The sequence below is a fragment of the Herpailurus yagouaroundi genome, unplaced genomic scaffold, assembly GCF_014898765.1.
Source record: "Herpailurus yagouaroundi ecotype Mexico unplaced genomic scaffold, PumYag 67569, whole genome shotgun sequence".
In the NCBI taxonomy this organism is placed as follows: Eukaryota; Metazoa; Chordata; class Mammalia; order Carnivora; family Felidae; genus Herpailurus; species Herpailurus yagouaroundi.
This window is the reverse complement of record NW_024420375.1, coordinates 4,268,882-4,291,182: the sequence shown is the minus strand read 5'-3', so window position 1 is coordinate 4,291,182 and position 22,301 is coordinate 4,268,882. Positions and strand designations below refer to the sequence as shown.

Below are 22,301 nucleotides of genomic sequence, written 5' to 3'. Positions count from 1 at the left end.
ATCTGTATGGCAAATAACAGAACTAGCCCTTATGGTTTCTGCTAATAACTGGTGGTAGGCAAAATGCTACCCTGGTGAAGATATACTCCTTTTTAGGTCACTTTTAAAATGAGCAAGTTTTGGGGTGCCTGGGTGGCTCAGTAGGTTAAGTGTCTGACTTTGGCTCAGGTCGTGATCTCGGGGTTCATGACTTCAAGCCTCACATCTGGCTCTGTGCTGACAGCTCAGAGCCTGGAGCCTGCTTCAGATTCTATGTCTCCCTCTCTCCCTGCCCCTCCTCCACTCACTCACTCTCTCTCTGTGTGTGTCTCTCTCTCAAAAATAAACATTAAAAAATAAAATAAAATGAATAAGATTTTCCTAGCCAGGCTCTAAGAAAACGAAATTGTTATGTCATTCATGTTGAAGATTTCATTGTTTTTGTTTTACTTTCCATCAAAATGTAGGGAATTCTTACAGAAAAGTTTAGAGGTGAAAAGATCGACACTCTAGGGCACTATTTAAGTTGAGCATTTGTGGACTTAACTTTTTCTGTCCTTTCTCAAACTAAAGGTTCCCTCTGTTCGTGTAGAAATACATCTTCCTAGAGACCAATCTGGGGAGGTGGACTTCAAAGCACTCATTTTACAGTTGAAGGAGACCTCCAGCTTACAGGAGCAAGCTGACATCCTTTACATGCTGTATACTATGAAGTAAGTGATAGATATTATCACTTTAATGTTCATGTAGAGGGGAAGTATAACATAGTAAATAAAACACAGTTTTGGAGTCTCATTGACCTGGATTTGAATTTTGCCCCTACCCACTGTGTAACTTCAAAGCCTCAAGTGTCCTCATTTATAAAATTTGGATTACGCCTACCACATAAAACTGTTGTAAAGATTAAACAAGATACAATATCTGCAAAGTCTCTAGTACAATGCCTGCTGCAGAGTAGGTGACCAATAACTGGTGACTATTATTATCATTATTATGGATATTTTAAGCCTCTGTAATTTGTTAAAAATCCACAGTTAAATAAATTCTAAACTCAAAAGAAGTAAGAAGATGGAGGCTTACAGAAAAAATAAACTAACATTTCTGAGTGTTTGCTATGTGTCCAGAACCCTGCTAGATACATTATATGTAGGAACCTCACACTCAGCATGCCCAAGTGGAACTCTCTCCTGTCCCTTACTTCCTCCCTGCAAAACATAACCTGAACTTCCTCATTTATTCATGTAGTCATCAACCTGAAGAGGCAGATCCCCTCCCCTAAATTTGGTTTGGATGCTGAGACTGATGATGCCACACATGTACCAAAAGTCTGTAAAATGTTTATTACTCACATAATGAGACTTCTGGGGAGAGTGGAACAGATTCCAAAGTTGGTCAAACAAAAATAAAAGCTTAAGTGAGTAGGGAAAGGAGGCTGGATTGGGGTTTTATTACAGTCAGGAGGTGAAGCTGGGATAAAGTTTGTCACCAGCACCAAGAGAGGAAACACTTGGATTTTTCTGGCACCTTGCCCAGATGTAGGCTGGAAGGGAAAGAGGACTTGAAAGTGGTCAGCCAGTCAAACATTAAAAATGGAGTTATATTCTGAAATTCTACATCCTTGTTGTTGGACCCAACACCTACCTACTCAGCACGCTTCTCCCCATATCCAGTTAATCGCCAAGTCTACTCAGTTTTACCTCTAAATATTTACCTTCTGCATCTCTTGTATTGGGGCCTTCACTCAGGTCTTTGTCTCTCACCAGGACTATTGCTATAGCTTTGTAACAAGTCTTCCTATTTTCATCTTGTTCTCCTGAAGCCCAGCCTCCACAGAGGAGAGAGAGTAACTTTTCTGTTTTACTTTGTTTTTTATTCAATTTTTAAGAGAAGATTCTAGTTATTTTTTATGTTTTTATTTATTTTTGAAAGAGAGAGAGAGCACATGCACACACAGTGGGGAGGGGCACCGAGAGATAAAGACCGAGGATCCAAAGTTGGCTCTGTGCTGACAGCAGAACCTGATATGGGGCTCGAACTCATGAATCATGAGATCATGACCTGGGCTGAAGTCAGACACCTAACCTACTGAGCCACCCAGGCACCCCCTGTTTTACTTTCAATGATAGAAATGTCCAAATTTATTTAAAAGTAGAGAGAATGGCATAATGAACACTTTGAGACCCATCATCCAGCCTGAACAATTATAAAGACATGGTTAACCTTGTCACATCTATATTATCTCCCTCTCTTCTCCCAGATTGGTTTGACAGAGAAACCAGACATCTTATCATTTATCCCTAAATATTACAGTATTATTTCTAAAAGTCAATGCATCTCGTAAAACGAGACCACAGTGGGACTTCTAGTTCCAGACAAGATACACTACATACATTCTTCTCTGTTCCTCCTGCTAAGTACAGGATGACATCATTTGTAAAACAAACATAACAAGGTGTTAAAGGCTGGACAGAAGAAGGTAGACTGGCTAAGGACCTCAGGATCTGAGGAATGACAAGGTGGTGATGTCCCTTGGGTTCCTTTGTTCCATGTTGCCTTTGGGTCCCGCATCAGATGACAGAGAAGCCAGCACCCCGAAAATGCCAATGGGCACAGACACCAAAAGCCCGATGAAAAACTTGTTCTTTCTAGACAAAGGACTAGGAAAGGGCAGACTAGCAAGACCAACAACATTGAGACAATGACCACTCTACTGGAGCCAAACACCATAGAAGAATCTGTGGCCCCACCCCTGTCCAGAAGGGCTTAGCTTGAAGCCCAGACTTCCACTCCCACCCCAGTGTAACAAAGCAGGCACTACCTCACCTTCTGCACTGCCAGGGTAGTGTCAAAGAAGACTAAGTAGGTATCTAGGACTTTCATCCCCTCTAGGTGCTAATGAAGTCCCCTTGGTCTGTGTGACTCCCAAGCTCATGCTGCTTCCATCTGATTGTGGTGTTTAGTGAGTAAATGAAAATGACAGCTGAAAATCCCACCAACACCAAACGCATATTTTTACACATCCAACTGTTACCAGAGTAGCCCCAACATACTTTTAGCTACGTAGGGCCTGCCTGCTTTGTATACTCCTTGAAACCTACTCCATATCTGCTAACAAGAGGTAAGCCCAGGGCCATGAATAGTACCCCAAACCACTGCTGACATTTAATGCTCTCTAACCTAGAGAATCCCCACAGTGCTACTGAAGCACATCACTTAGACATGTAACTTCCTCTTCCTCCTGTCCTCTGGGAGTTTCCTTGCCCTCCACACCTCCTGGATGGTAGAGCTGGTGCCTTGAATAAACCTCCAGGCAGTCTCATGCTGTGAGGGACTTCCCTTATCCTACAACCCTAAGAGCCACCCCATAAGTCTTGTTATGTGCTACTGACAAAAAAAAAAAAAGACATGGGGTCTTATTATTTTGATACCTTTGTTTCTTTCATTTTTCCTTTAGGGTAAGGCACTTTATTCAACAAATACCTGTTGAGTACTTATTATGTGCCAGGCACAATGCTAAATGCAGCATAACAAAAAGATAGAGAAGGTAAAATGAAATAAGGGGTAAGCTTGAATGAAACCTGACGAGCCAGCTACGAAGTTGATATGGGAAAACAAAGAGAGTTATACCTGAAAAGTTCATACTTTCCCACCAATTCAGATGATCAATGATTGGCTGCCAACTCTTTGGCTCCTAACACGAGTTTTCTTCATCTAATCCTGTATATTAACTTCACCATAACATCTAATCAAACCTACAGTCTCCCTAAAACTAGTATTCCAGGTGATGTCAAACCACTTGACTAGAGTGTGTATGATGTGCTGCATGGGTTTTAATACACTTGGAATTCTTCCCAATATCCCTTGTGGATTTAAGAGTAAAAGTTGAGGGGCACCTGGGTGACTCCGTCAGCTAAGTGTCTGACTCTTGATTTTGGCTTAGGTCGTGATCTCACGGTTCGTGAGTTTGAGACCTGCATCAGGCCTGTGCTGAGGGCTCTTTGCTGACAGCACAGAGCCTGCTTGAGATTCTCTCTCTTCTTCACTCTCTGCCCCTACCCCGCTCCCTCTCCCTCTCTCCCTCTGTCTGTCTCTCTCAAAATAAATAAATAAACTTTAAAAAAAGTAAAAGTTGGGAGATAGGGTTTCCTATCTCTGTTGACTAGCATTCCTTCTATGAATTGTTTATAACCTTTGTTTGTTCTCTGTTGGGTTTTTTATATATTTCTCATTGATATTAGATGTCACTATTTTGTTAGTTACAGTTGTTACAGATATTTTATCCAAATAATTTGCTAATTATATGCTTTTCTCTATGCAGAAGTTTAATTTTTATATCATAAAATCTGTCAGTCTTTCCTTTTTGGCTTTTGGGTTTCTTGTTATGCATCCCCTCCCAGAATTTTAAAAATATTTTAAATACCTTTAATAATTTTTTTAGATTATATGTCTTTAATCTACTTAGAATATATATATGTCTTCTTACTCAGCATATCTAATACCCAGTTCACTGCCTTTATCGGAAAGCCACTGCTCCTGGCCATGTTCATGGTATCATCCTTCTTTTAGTCACCCAGGCTTGAAATTGTGTCATCATCTTCAGCTCCTCCTCATACCCTGCCTCTCCCTGCAACATCATCACTACCATTGGGAATCATGGGCCAAATATACATCCTGTATGATCTTTCAACCTTTGTCTACCATTGCTCCCCACTCACATTGTGAATTCTTTCACCAAAACAGCCTGCTACTTACCATATCCAAAACACAGCCTATACATGACTACTTTCATACCTTGGCTCATGTTTTGCCTTCTGCCTGGACTACACTCGTTTACCACGCCCCATCTCTCCTCATTGGAATTCTAGCTATCCATCACGGTCTAGTTCACCTGTCACCTTCATAAAGCTTTCTCTGACCTGTGGGAATAAAAAGGATCATCCCTGATTCTGAGCTCTCAAAACATGTATTTTAATACTATTCATTTATCTATTTTGATTTTGACGATTTCAAACTTAGAGAAAAGTTGTAAGAATAGCACAAAAAATTTTCTGGATATCCTTCACCTAAATTCCTCAGGTTTACCTTGAGCTTTGATCTCAGTCTCGATTTCTCTCTCTCTTTCTTTCTGTCTCTCTCTTACTCATTCTCTGTCATCATCACCATCATCATACATACATACATATATCTTTATGAATCATGTGAGAGTAAGTGGCAGACATGATCCACATGATCCCTTTCTATCCTAAGTGTTTGAGTATGCATTGTGTATTTCCTAAAGACTAGGAATTCTCTTACATAAGCACAGTACAATTGCCAAAATCAGAAAATTAATGTTAAAACAATAGGATTATTGAATCTACATACCAGACTTGTCAGTTGTCCTAATAATGTCTTTATAGCAAAAGAAAATCTAAATTACACATTTCGGGGCACCTTGGTGGCTCAGTCAGTTGAGTGCCTGACTCAATTTTGATTCAGTTCATGATCCCAGGGTCGAGGGATAGAGCTCTGCATTGGGCTCTGTGCTGAGCGTGAAAGCCTGCTTAAGATCCTCTCTCTCTCTCTCTCTCTCTCTCTCTCTCTCTCTCTCTCTCTCCATATATATATATATATATATATATATATGTAGTATATTTAAAGTAGTATCTTCCACATTCTGCCACTGTAAAGTTTTTATGTTGCACTTTATAAATAAAAAGTATATTGTAGAGATATATTTTGAAACTGTAAATACCCTGTTACTCTTTAGACTTTCATTCACTTGTTTTTTTAATCCATTGTTGACTCTTCCTATGGTACTTTTTATTTCATAGTTTTAAAAATATATTTAATGGGGGCTTTTGGGATGAGCACTGGGTGTTGTATGGAAACTAATTTGACAATAAATTTCATATAATAAAATAAAACAATAATGGGGGCACCTGAGTGGTTCAGTCAGTTAAGCATCCAACTCTTGGTTTCAGCTCAGGCCATAATCTTACAGTCTGTGAGATCAAGCCCCACATCAGGCTCCACGCTGACAGCATGAAGCCTACTTGAAATTCTCTCTCTCCTGCTCTCTTTGCCCCTCCCTTGCTCACTCGCTCTCTCTCAAAATAAATAAGCAAAATATGTGTATTTAATGTATTTATTTTTAATATATTTAGTATATTAAATACATCATGTTAGTATATACTTACTAAAATTTAATATACTGAATAATCCATTATCATATTTGAACTTTTTAAAGTACAAAAGGATACAATGAAAAGATGAAAAGTCTTTTGCCCGCCCCTGGTCTCTAGATACCTGGTTTATTTGTGTATCCATCTGGGGACAGTTTGTGCATATGTAGGTAAATGTTGGTAAATAAAGACATATGTGTATGTAATTTTACACCTGTTTACCCAAATGGAAGCATAGTATATACACTGTTCTGTACCTTGCTCTTTTTCACTAAAACTATTTATCTTGAAAATCATTACATATATATTCCATTTATCTATGAGTGCTTAACAAATAACCCCAAAATTCGGTGGCTTAAAATAGTAAAAATAAAACATGTTTAGATTATCCGTCACAGTTCTGGAGCTTGTCTAACTCAGCTAGACAGTTCTCACTTGGGATCTCATTCAGTTGTGGTCTGACAGTGTCTGGGGCTGAAGTCACCAGGAGGCTTGTCCATTTGAATATCTAGGAGTTGATACTGGTTGTTGGCTGGAACCTTGCCGGGAGCTGTCACCTGGAACGCCTACAGATGACCTCCCCCATGTCTCTCCACTTCTTCGCAGCCTGATGTCTAGGTCCCAAGATTATGTGCCCCAGAAAAGGACCAAGTGGAAGCTGCGTGAATGTTTATGACCTAGCCTCAGAAATCATACAGCATCATTTCAAATTAGTCACAAGCATGCCTGGGTTGAAGGGGAGAGAGCACAGACCCAACCTCTTCATGGGAGGACTGTACAAGTCACACTGTAAGAAAAGCGTGTTAGATGGAACATTATTGGAATCACTTTGAAACATACAGCCTGCCATGATCTAGATCTACATCATACTTTCTCAGTAGTTGTGTAGCATTCCCTTGTTTGAATATACCATAATTTGTTTAACAGTCTCCTGTTGATGGACATTGGGGTTGTCTCCCATCATTCACTGTCACAAACAACACTATAGCAAATAACCTACCTCATAGTATATATCATTTCTCATGTGTGGAGTTTATCCTACAGATATACCAGAAATGCTAAGTCAAGGAATATAGAGATTTTGAAAATTAATATGTATTTCCAAATAGCTCTCCAGAGAAATTGTCCCAATTTTACTCCCACTAGCAATATATCAGGATCACCTATTTTCCCAAAGCCTCACCAATGCAGTGTTATCAAATTTGGGGATTTTGGACAACATGATAGATTAAAAAGTGTTGTCTTGGTGTAGTGTTAATTTTTCTTATTATGAGTGAGATCAGACACTTTATCCCATACCTAAAATTCATCAGTATCTGACTGTATTTTCTTTTGTGTCTTTTTTTATTATCTATTTGTTAGAGTTCTTTATATATTAGGGAAATTGGCCTATGAACTGCATATATTTTTCTGTTTGTAATTTGTCCCATCACTTTACTTATGGTGGTTTTTGCAATAAGAATTTCGTTGTTTCTATGTATATAACAGTATTTCTTTTATGGCTTCTTGTGTATGGGTTATAGTTAAAAAGTCCTCTTGCCCCCAAAGTTATAAACCAGTTCTTCCATATTTTCTCTAGTACCTTTACATTGAAATCTGATATATTTAGAAATCTGATTTACAGTGTAAGACATGAATACAACTTCTTTTTCATATGGTTACTTCATTGCCTTAATATTGTTTAATAAATCTACCTTTATTGTATATCAAATTCCCAGTTTCATAGAACATTATGTAGATTTTATGGTACTTCACAGTTGACTCGTGTTATAGTAATCTTTACAACAATAATGTATATGTATCCTTTCAAAATAAGCACACATCTTTTTTATCTCTTCATTAGCTCCCTAAGTGTAGCATACTTTCTGAACTTTCAGTAAATTAAACTTTTGACTTCATTTTGAGCTATGTTGAAGCCTGTGAAGAGGGTAAAAGAATGCATTTTGTCAAAGCACAGCTAGAAACTAAGACTTATTGTTGTCTAGGTATTTGTGTTTCAGGGCTGATCACTAATCATAGGTTTACAAGGATTCTTGGTAAATAATATTTAGTAGTTCCTAATGAGACAGACCTTACAAAAACAGACACATCTGTTGTAACACTGAAACAAATGATTGTTGCCAGCAGCTTTACTTATAATTAATGTAGGTCTCTAACATTCCAGAGGACCTGACTGGGACACTGGATTATATGATGAAGGGAGTGCGACAGTCCGAGAGCTGCTTACTGAACTGTATGGCAAAGTTGGAGAAATTCGTCACTGGGGCCTGATCCGATACATCTCTGGAATCCTAAGAAAGAAGGTGGAAGCACTCGATGAGGTACTATAAATTCTTGAATTTATAACAAATCTAAATGGAGGTGCTTTGTTTTAAGCATTTCAAAAAAAGTAAATTTATTTTTTAACTTATTTATTTAAATTCAAGTTAGTTAACATATAGTGTAGTATTGGTTTCAGAAGTAGAACCCAGTGATTCATCACTTACATATGACACCCAGTGCTCACCCCAAAAAGTGCCCTCCTCAGTTCCCGTCACACATTTAGCCCATCCCCTCATCCACCTCCCCTCAAGCAACCCTCAGTTTGTTCTCTGTATTTAAGAGTCTCTTATGGTTTGGCTCCCCCTTATTATCCTATTTTGTCTTCCCTCCCCCTGTGTTCATCTTTTTGTTTCTTAAATTCCACATATAAGTGAAATCATATGATATTTGTCTTTCTGACTGACTTATTTCACTTAGCATAATACATCCTACTTCCATCCCTATTGTTGCCAACGTCAAGATTTCATTCTTTTTGATCGCCAAGTAGTATTCCATTATGTATATATACCACATGCTCTTAATCCATTCATCAGTAGATGAACATTTGGGCTCTTTCCATAATTTGGCTATTGTTGACAGCACAGCTATAAACATTGGGTGTATGTGCCCCTTCAAATCAGCATTTTTGCATCCTTTGGATAAATGCTAGTAGTGCAATTGCTCTGTCATAGGGTAGTTCTATGTATAATTTTTTGAGGAACCTCCATACTGTTCTTCAGGGTGGCTGTACCAGTTTGCATTCCCACCAGGAATGCAATGCATTCCCGTTGCCTTGCATCTTCGCCAACATCTGTTGTTTCCTGGGTTATTAATTTCACCCACCCTGACAGATGTGAGGTGGTATCTCATTGTGGTTTTGATTTGTATTTCCCTGAAGGTGAATGATATTGAGCATCTTTCCATGTGTCTGTTAGTCATCTGGATGTCTTCTTTTGAGAAGTGTCCATTCATGTCTTCTGCCCATTTCTTTATGGGATTATTTGTTTTTTTGGTATTGAGTTTGATAAGTTTTTTATAGATTTTAGATACTAACCCTTTCTCAGATATGTCATTTTCAAATATCTTCTCCCATTCTGATGGTGCCTTTTGGTTTTGTTGATTGTTTCCTTCACTGTGCAGACGCTTTTTATCATGGTGAGGTCCCAATAGTTCCCATTTGCTTTTGTTTCCCTTGCCTCCAGAGACATGTCTAATAAAAAGTTGCTGCAGCCAAGGTCAAAAAGGTTGCTACCTGTTTTCTTCTGTAGGATTTTCATGGTTTCCTGTCTCATATTTAGGTCTTTAATCTATTTTGAATTTTTTTTAATTTTTTTTAATTTTATTTTTTATTTTTTAAAATTTACATCCAAATTATTTAGCATATAGTGAAATAATGATTTCAGGAGTAGATTCCTTAATGACCCTTACCCTTTTAGCCCATTCCCCCTCCCACAATCCCTCCAGCAACCCTCAGTTTGTTCTCCATATTTACAGTCTCTTCTGTTTTGTCCCCCTCCCTGTTTTTTTTTTTTTTTCAACGTTTATTTATTTTTGGGACAGAGAGAGACAGAGCATGAACAGGGGAGGGGCAGAGAGAGAGGGAGACACAGAATCGGAAAGAGGCTCCAGGCTCCGAGCCATCAGCCCAGAGCCCGACGCGGGGCTCGAACTCACGGACCACGAGATCGTGACCTGGCTGAAGTCGGACGCTTAACCGACTGCGCCACCCAGGCGCCCCCCTCCCTGTTTTTATATTATTTTTGTTTCCCTTCCCTTATGTTCATCTGTTTTGTCTCTTAAAGTCCTCATATAAGTAAAGTCATATGATTTTTGTCTTTCTCTGACTAATTTCACTTAGCACAGTACCCTCCAGTTCCATCCACATAGTTGCAAATGGCAAGATTTCATTCTTTTTGATTGCAGAATAATACTCCATTGTATATATACACCACATTTTCTTTATCCATTCATCTATCGATGGACATTTGGGCTCTTTCCATACTTCGGCTATTGTTGATAGTGCTGCTATAAACATGGGGGTGCATGCGTCCCTTCGAAACAGCACACCTGTATCCCATGGATAAATGCCTAGTAGTGCAATTGCTGGGTCATAGGGTAGTTCTAGTTTTAGTTTTTTTGAGGAACCTCCAAACTGTTTTCCAGAGTGGCTGCACCAGCTTGCATTCCCACCAACAATGCAAAAGAGACCCTCTTTCTCTGCATCCTCGCCAACACCTGTTGTTGCCTGAGTTGTTAATGTTAGCCATTCTGGCAGGTGTAAGGTGGTATCTCATTGTGGTTTTGATTTGTACTTCCCTGATGATGAGTGAAGTCGAGCATTTTTTCATGTGTCAATTGGCCATCTTGATGTCTTCCTTGGAGAAGTGTCTATTCATGTCTTTTGCCCATTTCTTCACTGGATTATTTGTGTTTTGGGTGTTGAGTTTGATAAGTTCTTTACAGATTTTGGATACTAACCCTTTATCTGATATGTCATTTGCAAATATGTTCTCCCATTCTGTCAGTTGCCTTTTAGTTTTGCTGATTGTTTCCTTCGCTGTGCAGAAGATTTTTGTTTTGACGAGGTCCCAGTAGTTCATTTTTGCTTTTGTTTCCCTTGCCTCCGGAGACCTGTTGAGTAAGAAGTTGTTGAGGGCAAGATCAAAGAGGTTTTTGCCTGCTTTCTCCTTGAGGATTTTGATGACTTCCTGTCTTACATTGAGGTCTTTCATCCATTTTGAGTTTATTTTTGTGTATGGTGTAAGAAAGTGGTCCAGGTTCATTCTTCTGCATGTCACCATCCAGTTCTCCTGGAAATGTTTGCTGAAGAGACTTTTTTCCATTGGATACTCTTTCTTGCTTCATTGAATATTAATTGGCCATACATTTGTAGGTCCATTACCAGGTTCTCTATTCTGTTCCATTGATCTATGTGTCTGTTTTTGTGCCAGTACCACACTGTCTTGATGATTACAGCTTTGTAATACAGCTTGAAGTCCGGAATTGTGATGCATCCAGATTTGGTTTTCTTTACCAGCATTTCTTTGGCTATTCAGGGTCTTTAATGGTCCCATACAAATTTTAGGATTGATTGTTCTAGCTCTGTGAAGAATGCTGGTGTTATTTTGATAGGGATTGCATTGAATGTGTAGATTGCTTTGGGTAGTATCAACATTTTAACAATATTTGTTCTTCCAATCCATAAGCATGGAATGTTTTTCCATTTCTTTGTGTCTTCTAATATTCTTCTCAGAAGCTTTCTATAGTTTTCAGTGCACAGATCTTTTACCTCTTTGGTTAGGTTTATTTCTAGGTATCTTATGGTAGGTGCAGTTGTAAGTGGGATCGATTCCTTGATTTCTCTTTCTGCTGCTTCATTATTGGTATATAGAAATGCAACCAATTTCTGTACATTGATTTTATATCTTGTGACTTTGTTAAATGGAGGTCCTTTTTTTAAATTGGTTTCCATAATGGATTTTTAAGGCAACCACAGCATCTTAATAATTTGAGATGTTGTCTTCCTCACATAAAGTTCCTGATACTCAATTAGCTTTTTGCTTGTGAATGTCAAATATAAGATGTTATAAACTATAAGAATTCTACATCTTAAGAATGAATTTACAGTAGACTAAAAATTCCTACCTCTTAGGAGATAAAAATCCTTCATTGTTTCTTCCTAAAAAAATCTCTCTTTTGCTATCTTCATGGGATTTCCTGAGAAAGAGGGTTTGGCGTATCAATAAATTAAGAGGGAACAAAGGTTTGTAGGCTGAGAAAAGTAATTGTCTTGGAAATCCGGCATGTTATGGGAGGGATAATGCTGTTATGCCATCTCTTCTTAGGCCTGCACAGACCTTCTCTCCCACCAGAAACATTTGACAGTGGGACTCCCTCCAGAACCTCGAGAGAAGACCATCTCTGCGTGAGTATGACTTTTGGTTGGGTTTGCTCAAGCTTCTCTGAGCCTTTAAGGAGCTGTGTGGACTGACCACAATTCTCTTGCCCTAATCTATCAGTAGATAATAATGTCCTACCTGTGTGGGCTTCTTTCAGAGACACTTGTCATGAGAATGTTGATAATGACAGAACATGAGTAAATGAAAGAGAAAATTCACAGGAAGTAGTACTCAAATGTAATTTGCTTTTTAGGGCTTTTTGTTGGTAGTGGTGGTGGTGGTGATGGTTTTTGGTTTTGTGCTTGTTTTTTACTTATTGTCTTTCCCAAACCTCACATTGGAAAACAGTCTGAAATAGGACAGGCAACTACAATGAGCACCCACAAAAAATCAGCTGTACTCTAGACTTTCTTCCAGGCCTCTCTCTTTGGCATGTAGATAGCTATTTTCTCCCTATATCTCTTCACATTTCTTCCCTCTATGTATATTTTTGTGTCCAAATTTCCCAAATTTTCATATAAGGACACTAGTGATACTGGATGAAGGCCCACCCAATGACCTCACTCTAACTTAATTACCTCTGGAAAGACCTCATCTCCAAATAAGGTCACACTCTGAGGTACTAGGGGTTAGGATTTCAACGTATGAACTTTGACAGGACACAATTCAACCCATAATACCTTACTCTCAGCAAACAGAGGGTTTTTTTTAATCACATATCTGATCAATTTGTGACTACTGTGACAATCCAAAAGAAGATGGCATGGTCCATATCCCATTCCCCCAGAGTACTTAATATCAACAGAAGAGTCACAAGTGTGGGAAGAGGTATGCATACCTGTGTGTGTGTGTGTGTGTGTGTGTGTGTGTGCATGTGTGTGTGTAAACTGATGAAACTAGAAAATAAGTATAACTAAGGTGTGATCATAAAGTAATAAAATGGTTTCCAAAAGGTACAGCTTAAATTTAGTTCATTACTTTCTAGCCATAACAGTTACTTGTCATATGTTAAGAATTAACCTTGAAATACTGATCTGGAAGGACCTCATCAGGCAAGTTTTACATAAAATTTTGAAGGAGAAGGGCAATCCAGGTTTAAAGAGGAGAGAGGAGAGCTTTCCTGAGTTGATATAGGCCAGAGTGGTTTGGGGTGGCAATGAACTTTGAACACTAAATGAACCAGATGCTACCAGTAATGAGACATTAAAGAGGTGACTTGGACTTGGGAGGAGCTTTTTTATTTTCTCCATGTATTCAGGCTTAAATAATCACAGAGTTTTCTCTTTCTTCACTGTCTTCTCCCTCAGACCTCTGCCCTATGAAGTGCTCACTCAGCTGATAGATGAAGCCAGTGAAGGGGACATGAGCATTTCCATTCTTACGCAGGTGAGCAGAATTATGAAGTTTAGTATGGTGATTGATATTTTTGTTTTCAATTGATTTGGCAGTTTCTGAAGACTACAAAATAGGCCTTATGCGACCTGGGCCATAATTTCTGTCTATATTCATTCCATGCACAGGAAATAATGGTGTATCTAGCCATGTATATGCGAACTCAGCCTGGCCTCTTTGCCGAAATGTTTCGACTTCGAATTGGTCTAATCATACAAGTTATGGCAACAGAACTGGCCCATTCCCTTCGATGCTCAGGTATTCGTTTTAGTAACTATTTTTGACAGAATTCACTTTTTTCGGTTTATTTTGAGAGAGAGAGAGAGGCAGAGGCAGAATTCACTTTTGATGTAGGTCTACTGGGGCGCCTGGGTGGCTCAGTTGGTTGGGCGACTGACTTCGGCTCAGGTCATGATCTTGCAGTTTGTGAGTTAAAGCCCCACATCGGGCTCTGTGCTGACAGCTCAGAGCCTGGAGCCTGCTTCGGATTCTGTGTCTCCCCCTCTCTCTGCCCCTCCCCTGCTCATGCTCTGTGTGTGTGTCTCTCTCTCAATAATAAATAAACATATAAAAAAATTTTTAATGTCAGTCTATTGAGTTTTGGATCAAGAGGGAAAGAAAGCTAAAACATTTTATCGGTAGCTCAGAAGCTGCATATAGCAATCTTGTTCCCATGTTAGTCAATCTGTATTTATATAAATCAAGAGACTGATAATTATGACAAATTTATGTATTAGTTCTGCAATTTCAAAATTCCACCTCTTGGGGGCTCTGCACTCCAAATTACATTCCTTCTAACTCCTAGAGTGAGCCTAAGTGTGCTTCGAATTTGAACGTGACAGACTGGTTTTGATTCTGACTCAGGCAGTGCAACTTCTCGAACCAGACTGAGTCACCACATCAGTTTGATCATAATGTTAGTATCCTGTCTAGTCAACAACAGGATTGAATAAAGGAAAGCTGTATTTCTATGAAAATTTTCTGACAGGAGTCTCTTTGAAATTAACTATAGCTGTATTTGGCAAGATAACAGTTTTAGTTAGAAGAAAACCTGGGGCCTGTAGAAGCTGTAGCACAGAATTGTATACAGTGTGAGAGAGGGAAAGGGACCCACGTGGCATGACTATTTTTCCATTGATATTTGTTTGATTTCTAAGAATGATAAAATAATAGAGATAGGGACTGCATACAAAAATGAAAATAGAGTTGTAAAACTCAATGTTAGCCATTGTTTCTGTTACATTTCCCCAAAAGGCTTTTAATTGAGCTATTAACAAATAGCTAATTTTTTTGCATGAGCCTAACCTAAATTACATAAGATAATTATATTAAAATAACCCTTTAAAGGAAAATAATGATTATTTTATACCTACCATATGCAGACTGTGTGCTTTTTGCTTTATATTTATATACATTATTTCATTTGATCCTTACAACAACCTTCTGCAAAAGGTATTTCTGTTCCACTTTTACCAATAAGTCATCTGAATTTCAGAGAGATTAAATAACTTGCCTAAAGTTACACATCTAGTAAATAGTACAATTTGAGTCCAAGTCTTTCTGATTCCATATGATTTCCAATTTAGCACATTGTTATGGATTATATGTATTACATTATACACATACATATATTCTCTAGCCATGTATCAAGGGATATTTTATTAAGGTCTAATTATTTAATAATAAACCTCAAGAAGGGAAAAATCCTCAAACATTCTTCACTTTTCTTTACCTCTTACGTATTTTTTTTCCTATGGATTCATCAAAACCATGGCTCTTTATTTCTTACAAGGATAAAGTCAAGATCCCTGGGTGTGATATTCAAGACCCCCAACAGTCTGACCCCTACCTCCTACTTCAACAGTATTTCCCAATAATTTTATCACTCAACATCCTTGAAGATTGATGTCTTCTCTGATTTCCAAAGCATTTATTGTCTGTACCTCTCATTTGGCACTTAATATAGTCATGTTTATTGTTGTTTATTTTGTTTACATATGTGATCTCTCCCAAATAGTTGCTTAGCTTCTCAAGGTCAAGTGCCATGTCCTACCTGTTTGTTACTAACATTGTGTAAAGTCATGACCAACATGTAGTAAGGTCTCACTAACTGTCTGATTTTTTATCTTTTTCAAGTTTTTATTTAAATTCCAGTTAGTTAACATATAATGTAATATTAGTTTCAGGTGTACAAGCTAGGGATTCAACACTTCTATACAACACCAGGTGCTCTTCACTACAAGTGCCCTCCTTAATGGCCATCATCCCTTTAACCCCTTGCGGGCGGGCCCGGGCATCTCCCCTCCAGCAACCCTCAGTTTGTTCTCTATAGTTAAGAGTCTGTTTTCTGGTTTTCCTCTCTTGCTTCCCCTGTGTTCCTCTGTTTCTTTTTCTTAAGTTCCACATATGAGTGAAATCATATTGTATTTGTCTTTCTCTGACTGAGTTATTTCACTTAGCATAATACGCTCTAGCTCCATCCATGTCATTGCAAATGGCAAGATTCAAAGATTTCATTCTTTTCTTGGTCTGAGTAATATTCCATTGTATATATACATCACATCTTTATCCATTCATCAGTCGGTGGACATTTGGGCTCTTTCCATAATTTGACTATTGTTGATAATGCTGCTAAAAACAATGGGGTGCATGTGCCCTTCCAATCAGCATTTTTGTATCCTTTAATTTTTTTTATATTTATTTATTTTTGAGACAGAAACAGAGCACGAGTTGGGGTAGGAGCAGAGCAAGAGGGAGATACAGAATCTGAAGCAGGTTCCAGGCTCCAAGCTGTCAGCACAGAGCCTGATGTGGGGCTCGAACCCACAAACCGTGAGATCATGACCTGAGCCAAAGTCAGATGCTTAACCGACTGAGCCACCCAGGCACCCCTGTATCCTTTAGATAAATACCTAATAGCACAATTTCTGAATCGTAGGGAATTCTTTTTTTTTTTTTAATGTTTATTTAGTTTTGGGAGACAGAGAGACAGAATGGGGGAGGGGCAGAGAAAGAGAGGGAGACACAGAATCTAAAGCAGGATCCAGGCTCTGAGCTGTCAGCACAGAGCCCGATGTGGGGCTCGAATTCACAAAGCGTGGGATCATGACCTGGGCTGAAGTTGGACGCTCAACCGACTGAGCCACCCAGGCGCTGCAGGGAATTCTACTTTTAACTTTTTGAGGGACCTCCATACTGTTTTCCACAGTGGCTGCACCAGTTCGCATTCCCACCAAAAGTGTTAGAGGGTTCCCCTTTATCTGCATCCTCACCAATACCTGCTGTTTCCTGTGTTGTTAATTTTAACCATTTTGACTGATGTGAGGCAATATCTCATTGTAGTTTTGATTTGTATTTGTCTGATGAGGAGTGATATTGAGCCTCTTTTCATGTGTCTGTTAGCCATCTATCTGTATGTCTTCTTTGGAAAAATCTCCATTTATGTCTTCTGCCCATTTCTTAACTGGATTATTTGTTTTTTGGGTGATGAGTTTACAACTTCTTATATTTTGGATACTAACCCTTTATCAGATATGTTATTTGCAAATATCTTCTCCCATTCCATCGGTTGCCTTTTAGGTTTGTTGATTGTTTCTTTGCTGTGCAGAACATTTTCATTTGGATATAATCCCAATAGTTTATTTTTGCTTTTGTTTCCCTTGCCTCAGGAGACACAGCTAGAAGGAAGTTGCTACAGCCAGTTTCAAAGAGACTACTGCCTATACTATCTTGTAGGGTTTTTATGGTTTCAGGTCTCACACTTAGGTCTCTCATCCATTTTGAATTTATTTTTGTGTCTGGTATAAGAAAGTGGTTCAACTTCATTCTTCTGCATGTCGCTGTCCAATATTCCTAACACCATCTGTTGAAGAGACTTATTCCCATTGAATATTCTTTCCTGCTTTGTCGAAGATTAGTTGACCATATAGTTGTAGGTTCATTTCTGGGTTTTCTATTCCATTCCATTGATCTATGTGCCTGTTTTTATGCCAGTATCATAGTCTTGATTATGGTGCATTACAATTCTAGAGGTCAAGGTATATCACAAAGCTGAGGTAATCAAGACAGTGATACTATGATCAAGTATCTATGATCAAGATTAATGGTGTGGAAAGAGGATGAAGAAGAAATCAAGAATCTGATTAGCCATAAACTGGATAATCAGTCTTTAAATTATTAAGAATCTATTGCAGGGGCGCCTGTGTGGCTCAGTCAGTTAAGCTTCTGACTTCAGTTCAAGTCATGATCTCGCATCTGTGAGTTCAAACCCCATGTCGGGCTGTATGCTAACAGCTTGGAGCCTGGAGCCTACTTCAGATATTCTCTCTCTCTCTCTCTCTCTCTCTCTCTCTCTCTCTCTCTGCCCCACCCCACCTTCATGCTTGCGCTCACTCTCTCTCTCTCTCTCTCTCTCAAAATAAATAAATAAATTTAAAAAAAAAGAATCTATTGCAGTATGCAGGGCGCATGGGTGGCTCAATCAGTCAAGCATCTGACTCCTGATTTCAGCTCAGGTCAGGATCTCATGGTCCTGAGATCAAACCCCTCATTGAGCTCCACACTGAGCTTGGAGCCTACTTAAGAATAAGATTCTCTTTCTCTCTCCCCCTACTCTAAAAAAGAAATCTATTGCACTATGAATACCCGGACAGTGTGGTGTGAAGAATTTATTTGTAATTCTATTTTTCCAATCAATCAAATAACTCAGAAATTCTAAGAAAGAAAGGAAATAGAGAACAAAATAGGGTGGGTATGTCAGGCAAATTGTGGTCCTCTGTACTAACATTTCTGATAACTAGCTGAGGAAGCCACAGACGGCCTGATGAATCTCAGTCCTTCAGCCATGAAGAATCTCCTGCATCACATTCTCAGTGGCAAGGAGTTCGGAGTGGAACGAAGTGGTAAGATTGAATAACCACATTTCCATTTTAGGGTGTTAGTTTGGTCTCGTTTGATTTTAAAATGTTTTTCTTTTATCTGAGGAAACTTTCCCCCAACTAAATAGAACCCCAGTATATGAAACAGTTAAAAGCAAAGCTGTCTTCTGGAACAAGATTTGGAAACTACTGTATATGTCTCTTTTTTTCTCCTTAAATGATAAATCAACTAAGTGGATTGCCATCATCTTTTGTTTTTGCACTGTTCTATTGATTCCTTTACATTATCCTGAATCTCTACTTTAGGACAACTGACAACCCGTATCATTTGAAACTTTCTTGTATTCCATTTGGCAGTAATTTAATAGTGTTTGCAGTGGTGTGTCTGGGTGTATCAGATATATCAGATATATCCTTTCACCTGTGAATTCACATACATCTTAAGGTCTGTTGCAAATTAATCCTCCACTTGGCACTTGGTGTTTTGGCAATGGTGTTTGGTGCCAAGTACCTAAAACAGAGCAAATGAAAAAGGTTATCTTTCCTGCTCCACTTTTAGGCTTAGGATAAACATGTAATTTCAGTTGGATGGATGCTAGACCTTTGAATGGTAAAAGAAAGTCATAAAACACTGCTTCTCAAGCCTTACTGTGCATAAGGATCATGTGGGGAACTTGCAAAAGTATAGACTGATTCAGTAGGCCTGAAGTGGTACCCAAGATTCTACTAACAAGCTCCTAGGTGATGCTGATGCTGCTGGTGTATGGACCACACTTTGAATAGCAAGGTTATATAGTGGGTTATTTTCATTATTATTATTAACATAAAAGGAGGACATATATCTAAGTCTTCTAAGCATGGTGGACAAAATTATTTGAACCTGATTGTCCTCTCTCTTTCTGTTTAATCTGTCATGCTATGTAGTTCGTCCCACTGATTCAAATGTCAGCCCTGCTATTTCCATCCATGAGATTGGTGCTGTCGGGGCAACCAAAACAGAACGAACTGGGATAATGCAGTTAAAAAGTGAGATAAAGCAGGTAAGACATCTTGGGATATCTCGGGAGATTAGCTGGGATATTGTCATGTTAAAGAACATCCTTTTGGAATTGATCTTTGTTGGGATCGTGTATTTTGTTTCATATCCCGTGTTTAATTGGAGCCATTTATTTTTCAGGCGGAATTTCGTAGACTATCTATCTCAACTGAGAGTCAGGTGAAACAACTAGGGATACTTTAACATAATTTAACCTGCCTTTAGTTCTATATAACATGCATGAGCTCATGGCCTTTTTACAAGTAAGATAACAAACCACAGAGTCGCTTGATTCTCCTTTGTAACATTCATTTTATAGATAGCTTTCCTTTTCTGGACCAAACTGTTTTGCTAATTTTAGGAGGAAAGTAATTCGTTTCTGTTAGCAAGAAATTGAAACCCTGAGTTCCTCTTATTAGAATTAACATGTAATTTTGGAATTAATTTTCTCTATGCAACTAGACTCCATTTCCTTACGTTTAAGAACAGGTACTAGAGAGAACACCAGATTGGATGAGGGCCTTTTTAAAAATCTAGTTTCTTGGGGCTCCTGGGTGGCTCAGTCACTTGAGCATCCAACTCTTGGTTTCTGCTCAGGTCAAGGGATCAAGCCCCATGTCAGGCACCGTGCTGAGCATGGAGCCTGCTTAAGATTCTCTCTCTTCCCCTCTGCCCCTCTCTCCTGCTCACTCTCTTTCTCTTCCTCTCTCCCTAAAATTTCAAAAAAATATCTAGTTTCAGGTATTTCCCCCAAATTATATTTTTATCATTGTCATGAGAGAGGGATACAAAAGGTGTTGTGGATACATAGAGGTAAAACATTGAAATCATTCAGGGAGCTGATGGGAATTATCAGACATCATACTGTAGCCTCTTACTCATTTTCCTTGCAGCTGAGAATAGATGAATTATTATGCTCTACAAAGAAATACTTAACACAAACTTCCATAGCTTTATTCAAAACTCTGGGAAATCATGTGATTTTCAGAGTCTCCAAATTGAGAAGGTACTGATTTGGTCTCCCCTAGTAGCACTTTTTATGAAAATCTTAAAACTACTCCTCCTGACTTATGGTAGCTTGCAGTACTAAAGCACATCCAGAAGAGGAGAGACAAAATGGAAATTTTTTGTTGGAGGTTTTATGGGAGTCAGAACCATTTAGGACAAGAATGAGCCAATGCTTGAAGTTTAATTTGAAGGAAACTTTTCAGATTCATATTATGCAAGGGTAAGAACTGAATGGACTAATAGGAAACTGTTAACTAGTACAGGTTTTTTCACAGATAATGTGGATAACCTGAACATTTTCCTATCTGAAAGGTGAAAGAACTATGTTTCATACTGAGGAGTTAAACTGATGTTGTTGGTAAACAGTCCTTGTTTTGGCTGAGAGTGATTGGCTAAATATTTTTTATAGTTGTTTATAGTTACACAGTATTACTTACAAGTTCATTATATATTTAGAACTTGAAGTCCGTGTTCCCAGCTAGATTACTATGATATTAAGGACTTGACCTATCCAGCTATATCATTTAATTCCTTTTTTTACACATCCACTACCTATAGGAATACAAGAAAGGCAAAATCATTAGGACTATAATGTCAAGGATTGAGAGACCTAAATTTTCATTACTTTCTAATTTCTAATTATTGATTTCCATCCTTACTTGCCTGTCTGGTATTTTGTATTGTTCTAAACCCTTTTCTCTACCACTCACCAATGCCCTTTTTTCTGATCATGGGAAAAAATATTTTTAAAGGCAGTTTTTCTGTACCTTTTACCATGGCTTCTGGAGTAAGGCTATTTCATCAGCTTTTTAAATAATAACATGCTGGCTAGTTACTTGAATAGTCTGTAATTTTACCCTACTAATATGTTTTTAAACACAAATAATGTTTGCCTTGCCTCATCTCTTCTAAAATCTTATTTTCTAATTTTGTTTTATAGTCCAATGGTGGTCATCCCTTGGGTATAGATTTGACATCACCATCTTTTCTGGTAACTGCTGTTATATTATATACCATTCACAAGTACTTTGAATATGCTGTTATATAAGTCATGACATATACTGACTGAAAAGAAAACCAAAATGAATCAAGAACTAAAATAACTATAAATCAACTTCATGTATGGGGGTAAAATCTTTCCATTTGTTTTCCTACAAGGGGTAGCAAAAGGGGTTCAGTTCTAGCCTCTTTTCCATTTCAGAGAAAACAAAATTCAATTTAATAAGTACTTAAGTGTCTGTTTATGCATTTATTCTTTCAACTAATATAATTAATTGCATGTATACTAGGTGCCAGGCACTGTAGTAGATGGTATCAGCATCCCCTGGGAGCTTCTTAGAAATGTAAAATCTTGGTCCCCACCCTAGGCCTACTGAATCAGAAAGGCTGGGTAAGGCCCACCAGTCTGTGTTTTAATAAGCTTTCCAGGTGATTCTGATATACTTTTAAGTTTGAAAGCCACTGGATTGGCTGTTATTCTGATTAGTAATGTACTTAGTAAATATTTATTGAGTGCCAATTTTGTACCAGGCACTGGAAATACAATAAACAACAGAACGGATATGGTCCTTGCCATCATGAAGTTTACATTTTAGGAAGACTGATTTCTGATTAGATTTCCTTAGTTTAAACCAATGTAATGGCC

The 22,301-nt window shown here is 38.3% G+C and overlaps 1 protein-coding gene across 6 annotated transcripts in view; it reads left to right on the top strand.

Annotated features, from left to right (window-relative positions):
- Positions 1 to 22,301, top strand: part of PHKA1 (phosphorylase kinase regulatory subunit alpha 1) — a 168,770-nt gene that overhangs the window by 135,234 nt on the left and 11,235 nt on the right. For 2 of the 6 annotated variants that reach the window (XM_040467717.1, XM_040467721.1), the window contains 9 exons: positions 553 to 692; positions 8,308 to 8,464; positions 12,290 to 12,369; positions 13,651 to 13,729; positions 13,864 to 13,993; positions 18,535 to 18,636; positions 19,537 to 19,652; positions 19,790 to 19,828; positions 21,597 to 21,647. In XM_040467717.1, coding sequence (XP_040323651.1) covers positions 553 to 692; positions 8,308 to 8,464; positions 12,290 to 12,369; positions 13,651 to 13,729; positions 13,864 to 13,993; positions 18,535 to 18,636; positions 19,537 to 19,652; positions 19,790 to 19,828; positions 21,597 to 21,647 — 894 coding nt within the window. The remainder of the gene's footprint in view (positions 1 to 552; positions 693 to 8,307; positions 8,465 to 12,289; positions 12,370 to 13,650; positions 13,730 to 13,863; positions 13,994 to 18,534; positions 18,637 to 19,536; positions 19,653 to 19,789; positions 19,829 to 21,596; positions 21,648 to 22,301) is intronic. The other 4 variants (XM_040467719.1, XM_040467722.1, XM_040467720.1 and 1 more) reach the window with 3 other exon arrangements.